Below are 12419 nucleotides of genomic sequence, written 5' to 3'. Positions count from 1 at the left end.
GTAATCAGCGGTAAATCTCCATCACGTGTAGGCTTTCACATGGAGCAGCATTAACTACACAGAGCCGTTGTTCACTGACAAGCTGCGCAAAACCACAATCATATTTATACTATGCAATTTTTCTATATGCAGAGAATCCTCAGATGACCTAATACATTTGACAAACATTTCCGTGTGGAATATGGTATCCCACCAGGCAATGTACTCGACTTGACCTTCCATTTCTAGTGTGATTGATGAATAGGAAATCATAACAGTTGTGATTAATATTTCTTACTTGACTCTGTATTAGATCTGACCAACCAAGGGTTTAGAAAATGTTGCACAAAATTGGGGGAAAATACAAAATCACCCTTTTTATTTCCGAAAAGAAAAATGGACACTATTTGCTTAAGTCATGTGACATGTATAGTCAGGTCATGTGATGAGAATATAGTGCGCTACTGTTTGAAATGTGAGCAGTCTCACTGTACAAAACAGCTACTGTTTAACTTTTTAGTGTGAGAGTGTGTTGTATGTAGCTATTCTGTAAATAGTAATATAGTATTTAATTCTGAACAAAACCCCAGTCTGCCACACTAGAGAGATGGGAATGAATCAAACAAAATCAAACAAACAAACAAAGTAAATCAATGACCTTCTAATAGAACTAAGTCTCTCCTGACCGCTTATATCCTCACACACACAACTAAAAATAATAAGGATGTAAACATACAAGCAGATGCACATGCTTGACAAGTTTATTTCAAGCATGCTGTTTTGTACATATTTTTCACAATATTAAACCAGATTTACATTCTGGTAGTTACCTCTAAACATACTAAGTTCAGAGCCCACATTTAAACACTTGATGAGCGTTTTTATTTCATGAAACAAAACGGATGCCTTTGGTTTAAATAGCCAATAGCCTTTAGCTTGTCACAGCCATGACCCAGGATTTGTTAGTCAGCTGGAGGGGGTAATTAGGGGCGTAACATTCTCATTCTAGAGAGCTTTTGATTGGATAAAATCTGTGTAGTGCAGAATGAGTCGTTAATATTTTTGTTGAAGGAAAATAAATTGAATTTTTGCACATTGATGCCATTTAGGAGTACTCTACATTTTTTACATTGTTTAATCATTTAGCAGACACTTTTATCCAAAGTGATTTATCAAATTAGGAAAATTACAAGTAATTAGTCACAAAGAAAACTATATTTATAGTATATAAAGCCAGAAAACGAAATTAGCTATAGAAAATAGCTAGAACAAAAGTGAAATACAGAAAAGAAGAGGATATTTGTTGCATATAGATTCTGATAGACATGAACAAAAAAGAAACAACAATTCAATTTTGATTTCATGAGGCCTTTTGTTCACTTACTCAGTTTTTTTTTCAAACTGTCTATTATTCGATAGTTTATTTCACAAAAATTAATGTGCTTTTTCTTTGACAAACAAGAGCGTAACCTAGAGGGGGAAGTTGTGGCTTAATGGTAGAGAGTCGGCCTCGTAACCTAAAAGTTGTGGGTTCGAGTCTCACACCGGCAGGGATTATAGGTGGGGGGAGTGAATGTACAGCGTTCTCTCCCACCTTCTGAACCCCCAACTGCTCCCTGGGCACCGCAGCAACAAAAAAAAAAAGGCTGCCCACTGCTCCGGGTGTGTGTTCACTGCTGTGTGTGGGTGCACTTTGGATGGGATAAATGCAGAGCACTAATTCTGAATGCGGGTCACCATACTTGGCCACATGTCACTTTCACTTAACTGTTGAAATTAAGTATTATTTTGGTGTGTTTTTGTTTTTCCACAACATCATTATATCTGTTAGTGTTTAATGTTGTCACGAATCTGGTCCATGAACATCCATCCACTTGCCACCAGAGGTCGCCCCCCATGATAAGGACTCTCACACCACACAGACTGTTACACATCACCCTGGACTACAATCACAAGCTCACCTGAAACCAATCACACACAGCTGCTACCAATAACACACACTATATAAATCAGTCTCGAGTATTGTTTACGTTTATCGCTCTCTAAGTGGTAGCACTTTACGGAGCCAGTTTCCTCTCCTAGTTTAGTCTTGTTATACCGGTGTCTTGATTCCAGTCTGTTTTTCTCATCTTGTCTGTCAGCTGCCTGCCCTGGAATTATTAGCCTGTCTTGGATTATCCCTTTCGTTTTGCCGTTCGGACTGTGTTTGCATCTTGCCTGGACTATTGCTCATGTTATCGGATTACCCCTCTTGTCAAGCCCTCTGGATACTTTTAGCCGCCGATCGATCACCCCCACTTTGGATTACTCTTGTCTTGCCCTCGATATACCTGTGTGCCATTGTCTGACTCTTGCCTGTTTTGACCATGTTTAAGAATAAAGCTTTGCAAATGGATCCGCATGCCTCTAGTCCCGTCGGCTCCGTAACAAATGTTCTGTTATGTTGGAATTTTCTTACATTTACTCAATTCATAAGGTATATTTCATTGATTTCACAGCTTTAATACTATATTTACTCAATATTTTTAGTTATAAAAATGTCATAGTTTAAGTTTTTAGAGTGTAGACTGTAGAGTAGTTATGTTGGAATTTTCTTACATTTACTCAATTCATAAGGTATATTTCATTGATTTCACAGCTTTAATACTATATTTACTCAATATTTTTAGTTGTAAAAATGTCATAGTTTAAGTTTTTAGAGTGTAGACTGTAGAGTATATACTTTTGTAAGGAAACAGCAGATACTTGTATTTTGTCATCTTATAAGAATAAAACATTTAGCATATAACTGCAGCACAGCATCGCTTTGTTCACACTGCAGGGTTAATTATTAATATTTTATTTTAACTGACTGAAGTTATGTGTGGCCAGATTAGATTTTTCTATTCAGATCCAGTTGCATAGGATGACGATACATGAGAATTTATCAATTAATATTTCACTTATGTTTTTCATTAGCGCAGAATCCAAATCGGAGCACATTTGACCATTCAGACTGAAACTTGAAGAAAATGATTTTAATTAGATTGTGCTTGTTTGGATTTTGTGTTTTTCTTTTTTTTTTTAAATGCAACAGATTTGAGTCAGACAGGCAAAAAAAATCATATTCTTGCTTTCTCTCTGAATAAGGCTGCAGAAATCCGTGTGTTGACATTAAGGCGATGTTTGAATGTACTATATTCTTGTTAGAGGTAAAATCCAGCCATTCACACAGCAGTGGGTATGTGGTATATGCACTTTAACACACTACTGTCACTTCACACCAGTGCATTATTTATTCTCTATGAGCACGTCTCTGGCAATGACGCAGGTGTGTATTCTTGCTAGTGTGTGTGTAAAAGAGACAAACCAGACATTCATAATTTAAGCGCAATGTCTGATGAATGAGTGACTACCTGAGGGGAAATGAAACATTGGATTTGTTGAATAAAATATAAGTTGCGGGGAACCCTCGTGTGGTTTATGCGTGTGCACTTGTGCGTGTGTGTGCAGGTAATGATGTCAGTAGGGACCGAATATGTAATGATCATGCAAATATACATGCTTATTTAAACATACAGACATAAAGTCGCCAACCGAGTCTAACCCCAAATACTTGGAGCTACGTTTTCAAACCTGACGGCGATGTTGAATGCTGGCTTTGCTGAGTGCGGTTTAATGTAAATGATTTTGTCTAGTTGTGTGATCAACAACGCTTCGAGGGAGTGCTAAAAATGGAAGGCTGATCAATTACGCGTACAGAATACTAGAGCGTGCTGGTTTGACGGTTTGAATACAATAAAAGGTATTAGATTTTCAGCAGTAAATGTAGCAGTGTGAACAGATATTGGAAACTGTCCCTAAAGGCTAGTTTTCACATGCCTGCAACTTAAGCTAGAGCTGACTTGTATTGTTCAGGCAAATGATCCACCTTGGGCAGAGAGGTGTGAGTCTACACATCTGCCAGATTGCATCGAGACACTCACACACATGCACAAATGTATGTATACACATAATAAGAAAGCACACACACACACACACACACGGGGAGGAATGGTGTCCTAATGAGGCCCTGGGAGGCCCTGCTGGTCTGTCAGTCAGGCTGCAGCATGCTGACACATGGCTGACAACAGCATTGAGCTACTTCTGTCTCTTCCGCTCGGTTTAATTCAGCTAAACTACTGACAGGATTATAGAGACACTCAAATTAATTCAATTAATAATGTGCTCTGTCACTCTCTGCCTCCCAAGGAGGACAATAATAAACTGTGATTTGGGAAGGAAGAATGTATGACATGCGAGAGACGTGGAAATGTGCTCGAGAGGAACAAACACTGAGAGCGATGCTTTACTGAATATTTACAGCAGTGGATCTCAACCGGTGGGACGAGACTCAGAATTGGGTCACAGGTCTGTGCTGATGGGGTCAATGCAAAACAATGCTCATATGAAAATGTAACTAAGCATACATTTTGGCATAGAAAAATAATCAGGGAGGAGAAAATGTTCCCCATGCCATTTGTTGTAAAAAATATATCTAGTATTAATATCAAATTTAGCTTTCTGCTTGTACCATGTACTTAAAATAAAAGTGTGCACGGTTATAAAAGGTATGCAAGATTATTCAATCTTTTAATAATCTAGTTTTAAAAAGTGTGTGCCAGGTTCTTAGAAATGCACTCTTAGAAATTCAAAAACATTTAGAAATGCAAATTTAGAAATCTTAGCAATGCAAAAAAAAAAAATACAGATTTCATGTTTTCCTTATATCTTCAATATACTTATACATGCATGTAATATATTTATATAATAAATATATCAAATCAAGGTACTTTTTTTTTTTACAAATATCCTTATTAATGCATAATTTTTGAGGGTGTCGGACCACAATTTTTTATCTGGTTTTTAATCAAAACCATGAAGGTCTGCTTTGCTTTTTCAAGTAAAATAGATTTTTTTTTTCTTAAGAAATAATACAACATTTTGCCAAACTACTTAAGGTTTTCTTCTCAAGTCTTTTTTCTTCATTATGATATCAGGACAGATGCAGACGTATCACCACAATTTTGACTTTATGCCCCCCAAAAGTAACAAAAATAATAATAATTCAGAAAGTAAAACATAGAAAAAGTGTATTATACGTGTATTGTGTATTAAGTCATTATATACCATTCAAAAGTTTTGGTTTGGTAATATTTTTCAAATATTGTTTGCTCACCAAGGCTGCCTAAACCTGAAACATTATTATTACAATTTGAAATAACTGTTGTCTATTAATATATTTTAAAATGTCATGGTTGAAAACAGCTGCTTAATATATTTGTAGAAATCATGACACTTTCATTTTAAACAGAAAGTTCAAAAGAACAGCATTTATTTGAATTAGAAATCTTTCATTATTAGTGTCTTTACTGTCACGTTTGATCAATTTAATGCATCCCTGTTGAATAAAAGTATTACTTTCTTTCAAAAGAAAAAAAAAATACTGACCCAAACTGCACCAAAAAGAGCATTATTACATTGAGCTGGATACTTAAATATTGCATTGTTAAATCTACTAGGATAAAAACAAAACCGCCTCGTGTGGAATCAAACAGCATATATCATTCATCAGAGGCCTCCTTTTATTCTCTCTGTATAATAATTGAACCTGGTGGGCTGAAGCTCTGTTTTCTAGCTGCGGTTGAGTTAAGCAGTCCAGTGATTGGCCTGGACACACAGAATACTTTGGATTTGCTAAAGAAGCACTACGCTTTAAGAACTAATGACCCATATGGAGTAATCACCTCAACAAACACCCCATCAGCAGAGAGAGAGAGAGAGAATAGAGTTGAGCCATGCACCTGAACCAGAGATTTGCGTGGCAGTGCGGATATAAACACTGGAAGGCACAAATACAACAAGAACACAATAAAATACACAAGCACTGACACATGTTTGTGTGCTTGCACTCAGATGCACCCTCCAGTGCTCATTTGCAATAGCTAGTCCAAACTAAGCGGCGTCACTGCATTCTTTGGGAAGACGGATTCTTATGCCAGCTTTTCTCCATTTTTAGCTTCTTAAAACCACACGGGAGAGTTCCCAACATGGTTCTTAAGCAGATTTACTTTCATAAAAAGCAGCTCAGAGGAGGAGCCTGTAACTGAGAATGCGCTTAACTTCACACGCGTATTGTGACATATCATCTTTGTATTTGTATTGTGGAGCTGAATGTACAGTGAGTCACAGTGGGTGTGCTTGCATAACACAGTAAGTTCTTTAATAATGAGAATTCACTTTAATCATCGCTTTTTTTTATTTACATATGTGGGAAATATGTTTATGCCCAGCAGATCAAAGTGGGGGATTCTACAAAACTGAATTTGTGTTTTTATACAGGTGTAAAAATATAAATGAATGGCTCACACCAAACAGACTTTTTTTTTTCTTTTTTTACATAAACAGAAATCTACTCTATTTATTTGTATCATGTAGATTTTTTTTTCTGAAAACAACAACAAATAAAGATATGTGGAAAAAGAAGCGAATTAATTTGTCTTTAATCTCTTTCACTGTAAAACAGTAATTTTATATTTTACTTACATTATGTACTTTCAGTGACACTTTAATATAGGGACCAATTCTCACTATTAACTAGTTGCTTATTAGCATACCTATTATTAACATATTGGCTGTTTATTTGTACTTATAAAGCACATTTTCTGCATGAGTTTCTTGAGGCAAACGTAGTAGTTAATGGCTTGTTAATAGTGAGAATTGGACCTTAAAATAAAGTGTGACTGTACTTTCACTTGTCATCCTCTTTTTGAGCACTTTATCTTTGCGTCATTGTTACATTTGTAAGGAATGATCTTAAAATGTCAACCTTTTTACCATGATTATATACTGTATATGTGTACATTATATCATTTTATGAAATTCTTTACTTTTTCTGTAAATTTAACTTTAAACGGTGAGACCTAAAACATTGCTACCATATTTTTTTATAGTAACAATTTTCTGAAATTGGTAATTTTTTTACAGTAAAACCACAGCTGCTGTTTCTTACTGTAAATTGTACAGATTTACAGTGCAGCTTTAAATAACCTTTCTAAGAGGCATGTTTACCACAAGACTTCAATAAAACTCAAACCTGCAACCATAATATGTAGTAAACATTTAATTCTCTTTGTAATGTTAAATTAAAATTTCAACCACGTTGCCTTTATGACTATAGTTCAATCATGACAACCCTTAGAAGATTTTAGCATGGTGATGGATATGACAATGTTAATGTATTTGGTCTTGGCGGAACAGATCTGCTACGCTGCTGCCCTTGGGCCGTCTCTCAGTGGGAGGTTTTGGGATCACTGTGTTCTGAGAGGGGATTTCATCACTGACGAGGGTAAAGCCTTCACTAACAGACCTATTTATCCCTACAACAAGCCCTACCTTACTATTCCACTACTCTCACATGCACACACTGCCCCACACAGCAGTAACCAGCAATTACGACAACACCATGTCATTAGAGACTTATACAGACTCCTATTATCACACCCTCACAGACAGGGAGCATTAAAGTCAACTATGAATGAGAAACGCCATTTTAAAGAAAAACAAACAAATAAAACCATGAATAGTTCTGCATGTCTGTGTTCAACCATGGAAAGCTTTTCTTTTTTTTATCATTTTAGCAATCAAGTCAGCATGAAACATCATAGGTCTTAAAAAATTACTAAAATACATTGAATTGTTGTATTAATTCTTTACAGGCCCAGGCTTTCTTTTTTCTTTTTGTGCTTATTTCGGGGAAAAATTAAAATGGGGCTCAGTGTATTAGACTCATATTGGCAGCTGAAAGCATAATCAAATTAGCCAAAACATTTTTAAAGCAAATGTGCAAATGGCATGCAAACATGCAAGAGATGTTTAGTATGTCGTAAATGATAAGCGCTCCAATTCTATGGAAATCTGTAGATCTTTCCAGTGAATTCTGATTCCGCATGGGCCTGCTTTCGGCAGTTGAAGCTCGGTTAAGTGTTTGGATGGGGGTGAACGTTAGTGTCTGTCTCCTTCATTGATGGTTATGCCCTAGTTGTTCTTTTGTGATCTGCGGTGATGGGGGGGGGGGGGGGGGGGGGGGCGTATTCTTGTCCAACTTCTTCTTCTACCACCTTTGACTATGACATCATTGATTTTTGCTCAAATATCAATGGACCATGACAAGTGAACAAAAAACTCACTTTTATAAGGAGCTGCAGCCATAATAAATCAGATGGCTTAGAAAAGTAATAGCACTCCTCTCTTCAACAAGCTTTTTGGGCAGTGCTCAGTGCTGTACTTTCATGTCCCAATAAAGGCAAAAATAAATCTTTACAGAAAACCAAGTTGCAAGATTTGAGGCATCACTCATATAAGTAGCACAAAAGTTATGTGCCAATGTTTAATAATTTTTGTTTAAATATTTTTGGCAATCATAATACACAACTAACCAGCTGTAAATTATTATAACAGTAACTGCTACAACCCCCATATTTTGGGGTTCACTCCATACCATTAACCCAAGAAATGTCAAAGATTAAACATATCAACAATAATATAAATATTATTATAACTATTCAGTGTTTGTATATATAGTATATATACTGTATATATTTCCTTGCACCTCATGTGTGGGGTTCCGTAGTTTTCTCTGGCATCAAGATGAAAAAAATAGTATGGATGCTTTCAGATATTTTTATTCCATTTTACATTTATTATTTTAATTTATATATTTTTTGATATCATTTAATTGATCTCTGCATGGTATTAGCACACTAGGGAATCATTTAGGGAAGCATGAAGCACATCATACAGAAGTCACTTTCAAACCAAGCAGCTTTCGGTTGGTCAATGCAACGAATCCACGTGACCAACTTTTACCTATCGCGAGACCTCCGTTGGAAAATTGTTCACCTTTCGAAATTCCCAATCTCGTTGATTCCTATTGAAATTAGCCTATGGGGTTTTGTCCGCGAAAATTTGCCAAAACAAATAAACGTTTATGCAACTTTATGCAAAAACATTTATAACATCAATTTGTTGCTAAAAACCTTTTTTAGTATGCAAAGCCCGATGTTTGTTGAAAATTAAAAAAATAAATAAAAAAAAAACTTTGCTAAAGCCTACAATTCAGGCTTGTTGTTGCCGCCAGTGGTTGCACTGACATGCCCCTTCTAACGCCACAACTCTGCAACTTGGGTATAATCTAGAAATATAAAATTCCCACTTGTAAAATCAACTTTACTAATTAGTGTGCGGAACTGATAATTATCGCCTACGATATTTCGCATCGGCCTCAGAGCGAGTTTCGCTCACTATGCGGGAAATGGAAAACCCGGAGTGGAATTCAAGAGAACGCTTTGAGTGGAGCGGCGAATCTCACTCAACCACTCCGGTCCACTCATACAGCCAATCCAGTCCACTCTTTTTGTTGCTTGGTGATTGCAAAGAGCTTCGGAGCATTTCATTCATGGAGAAAGAAAAAAAAAAACTAACTTGACAATTTTGACAGAGATGTAAGCTACTTGATATTAATAACTTGTTTAATGAACTGTTTTATAAAAACAGTCCTGCTGTTGTATTGAATGCGAATTACAGCTGTGCTGAACTGCTCTTGTTGATATTGCTTAAATAACGCAACCCCAAACCCTGTGTCATTGAACTATTTCAAGAATCAAGCCCTGAACAAACTGTTCCTTTAAACTTCTCTGAGTGTGTGTGTGTGTGTGTGTGTGTACTGAATGGAGTGTCGTTTTTCAGCGCTTAACTCCTCCTCTGCATTCTGCTCGCCCAGCACACACACACACACACACACACACACTCGCTCGCGCATTCCCCATCCGCAGCTCAACGCACAGGGAAACGGAGCGTCTTCGCGTCCGAACGCACCGTTTTCAGTGTTCGTGCTTCAGCTCACCAAACATGACGGTTGCATTTCGCAATGTGGAAGAAACGAGCAGCTGATCTGGGGAGGAAGCTGTGTTTTATGTGACTGAAAGACGTCTTTGGGATAGAGACCGCGGAGGCGCCGCGACCGTTGTTGCAACTTTTGTTGCAATTAGCACGCGCGCTTACTGACGGTTGCGCGTTGTAAAGAAAGAGTCGCTCAACTTTTGCGCTCGATTGGTTTGGCCATTGTGGAATGTAGAATCGGGCGAGAACGCACCTATTTCAGCCTTTTTGTTTGTGTTTGGTAAGTTTGTCAGCAGAGGACACGGCGCTTCACGTCTGGAGCTGAGTTTGCAGTTTGTTGCGGGGATACCGATGAAACTGTCGAGCTTTGTGTGAAAACTTCTTAAAGTAATCATGCACAACTTGGATTTAAATTCATGTGTCAAGGATTATTTCTGAAAGCTCTCGTGTGTTTTTCCTGCGCTGAGTGGACTGCGCCGTTCTCGTGCACTTCAGAGTCGACACAAACTCTTGATTTTGTTACCGTCGCGAGACGCTCGAGAACATGCCACAGCTTAACGGAGGTGGAGGGGATGAGTTGGGGGCGAATGATGAAATGATCTCATTCAAAGATGAGGGCGAACAAGAGGAGAAAATCTCCGAAAACGTGTCTGCCGAAAGAGATCTGGACGACGTGAAGTCTTCTCTAGTGAACGAGTCGGAAAATAACAGCAGTTCATCCGATTCTGAGGTAAGTCAGACACCACCGCGTGTTGACAGACGCATGGATGTGGTTGTTGCCGTCGGAAAAATAACTTTTTCGCTTTGTTTTTCTCCGTTCCTCGTTCTTCCTTCAGCAAACCGAGAGGCGCCCTCAACCAAGAGCTGATCTTGAAAGTTATGAGAAAGCCCGAGAGTATTTCACTGAAGGTACGAGCAAACTGCTGCTATGGCATGCCGATTTAACAATTATTCCTTAACTAGTCTGTTTTTCTTACTAGTACTCTCTCTTAAATTACTTTGTAAGTAATCCAACACGGAGTAGTATTTTTTTCAATGTCACTCATAACTATTCATTATAACAGTACTTGTTTTTAAATGTAGTATAACTCTTCAAATAGATAAGTATATGTTTCAGTAACTATTTATTAGTGCGCATACCAATTCCTAGTAACATTTTAAATACATTTTCTAATAAAATCATTTATATTAATTTAGCTTAAACTGTAAGGTCGCCGTTTTAACTAGTAATTACGTATTACAAGTAAAAAAAAAAAAAAGCAACTGAAACTAGTGAGATAATTGTCATGAAATTAATTAATGTCATTAAAATAGGTATTAGTATCCTAAAAGTACTAGTAAATCTGGAATATATGCTATTATTTGGATAATGACTTGTAACAAAAAACAAGTTTTACTATCATGTACAATTACTAGTAAAACTAAACTCGGTTGCAGAAACCATTAGAATAGATACTAGTTGGGAGTGAATAGATGATATCTGAAGCACAAGTTTACATGGAATTCAATATAAACAATGTGCAGTTTGTTAACAGCTAAAATTAAATAGTTACTTGTTACTAATGTGTATTAGTGTTTAATGAATAGTTACTAGTGAATAAAAAAACATACTAGCCAATATTGGATTAGTATCAATTATTTAAAAAAAAAACGCTTTGCCGCGATGTTATGCGTCAGCGCTCTGCAGAAAAAGAGAATGAACGGTTGGGTCTTTGAAAGCCTCAACCGGGAGTGTTTTTTGGCTAAACTGTGAACCATCTCCCCAAATCAACACGGTTTACAGCCATTGTTTATTCCAGAGCTCAAATCCTACTCTTCTACTCTGAATCGCAATGTGATTTGATTGGGTGATTTGAGCAAAAAGTTGTGTTTTCTCCCCCCTCCTCCTCCCTCTAGACACTCACGCAAGTTTTACTTGGACTCTCCGTTTCTTTTCACTCGTCCGTACAAGCTCTCCCTCCTTCCCAATCCCTTCCATTCAGTTCCTGAGGTGTTAGTCTTACATTGTCATTGTGAGTGAATGCTGATGGCTTCATTGGGATCTCCATTGGCCCTCATTAGCCTAATGGCTGCTCCTTACACACTAGTTGCGTAGTAGTTGTGGTACCAAGATCCTCTTTTGTTCCTCAGCCTATAGAGTGTTGTTGTGGGAAGAGCCTATTTCTTAAATGATCCTAAAGGAGCATGGTTCATCCCACCCTCAAAATCGCCTCGGGGTTTACCTGCAACTAGTGAACCTTCCTTTAAGATTTGTATGCTGTGGCCAAGTATTGACTCAAATGGTGAATTAAGCCAATGTCAGGCACATCTCACGAGCATGGAAGCTCTCTGTTACTGCTAGCATAATGCGCATTAAGGAGCCAACGGCTAATATGGGCTTACTAGCAAATATTCAGATGATGGATAAGGATTATAACTTATCTGAATTTGTCTGGCTGATTGGGGACTGTCAAAAGTCTTGGTTCCCAGAGAAAATGACCCCATAACCGAATCCATCCAGATGTGAGACAAATATCAACGCA

General features: G+C 37.4%; 1 protein-coding gene across 1 annotated transcript; it reads left to right on the top strand.

The window, feature by feature from the left end:
• Positions 1 to 9466: 9466 nt before the first annotated feature.
• LOC107563850 (transcription factor 7-like 1-B) lies at positions 9467 to 10856 on the top strand. The gene is made up of 2 exons (XM_016248818.1): positions 9467 to 10627; positions 10734 to 10856. Exons 1-2 carry the CDS (start codon positions 10442 to 10444, stop codon positions 10854 to 10856), a joined length of 309 nt encoding a protein of 102 aa, XP_016104304.1. The 5' UTR covers positions 9467 to 10441.
• The last annotated feature ends 1563 nt before the right edge of the window (positions 10857 to 12419 follow it).

The sequence above is a fragment of the Sinocyclocheilus grahami genome, unplaced genomic scaffold (assembly GCF_001515645.1).
Source record: "Sinocyclocheilus grahami isolate Dianchi unplaced genomic scaffold, SAMN03320097.WGS_v1.1 scaffold892.1, whole genome shotgun sequence".
NCBI lineage: Eukaryota > Metazoa > Chordata > Actinopteri > Cypriniformes > Cyprinidae > Sinocyclocheilus > Sinocyclocheilus grahami.
This window is presented reverse-complemented; position numbering and strand designations above follow the sequence as displayed.

Coding starts and splice junctions, on each gene's coding strand:
- LOC107563850 (XM_016248818.1), top strand. CDS start 10,442: ATGCCACAGCTTAACGGAGGTGGAGGGGATGAGTTGGGGGCGAATGAT. Junction 10,628..10,733: donor GCAGTTCATCCGATTCTGAG/GTAAGTCAGACA, acceptor TTCTTCCTTCAG/CAAACCGAGAGGCGCCCTCA.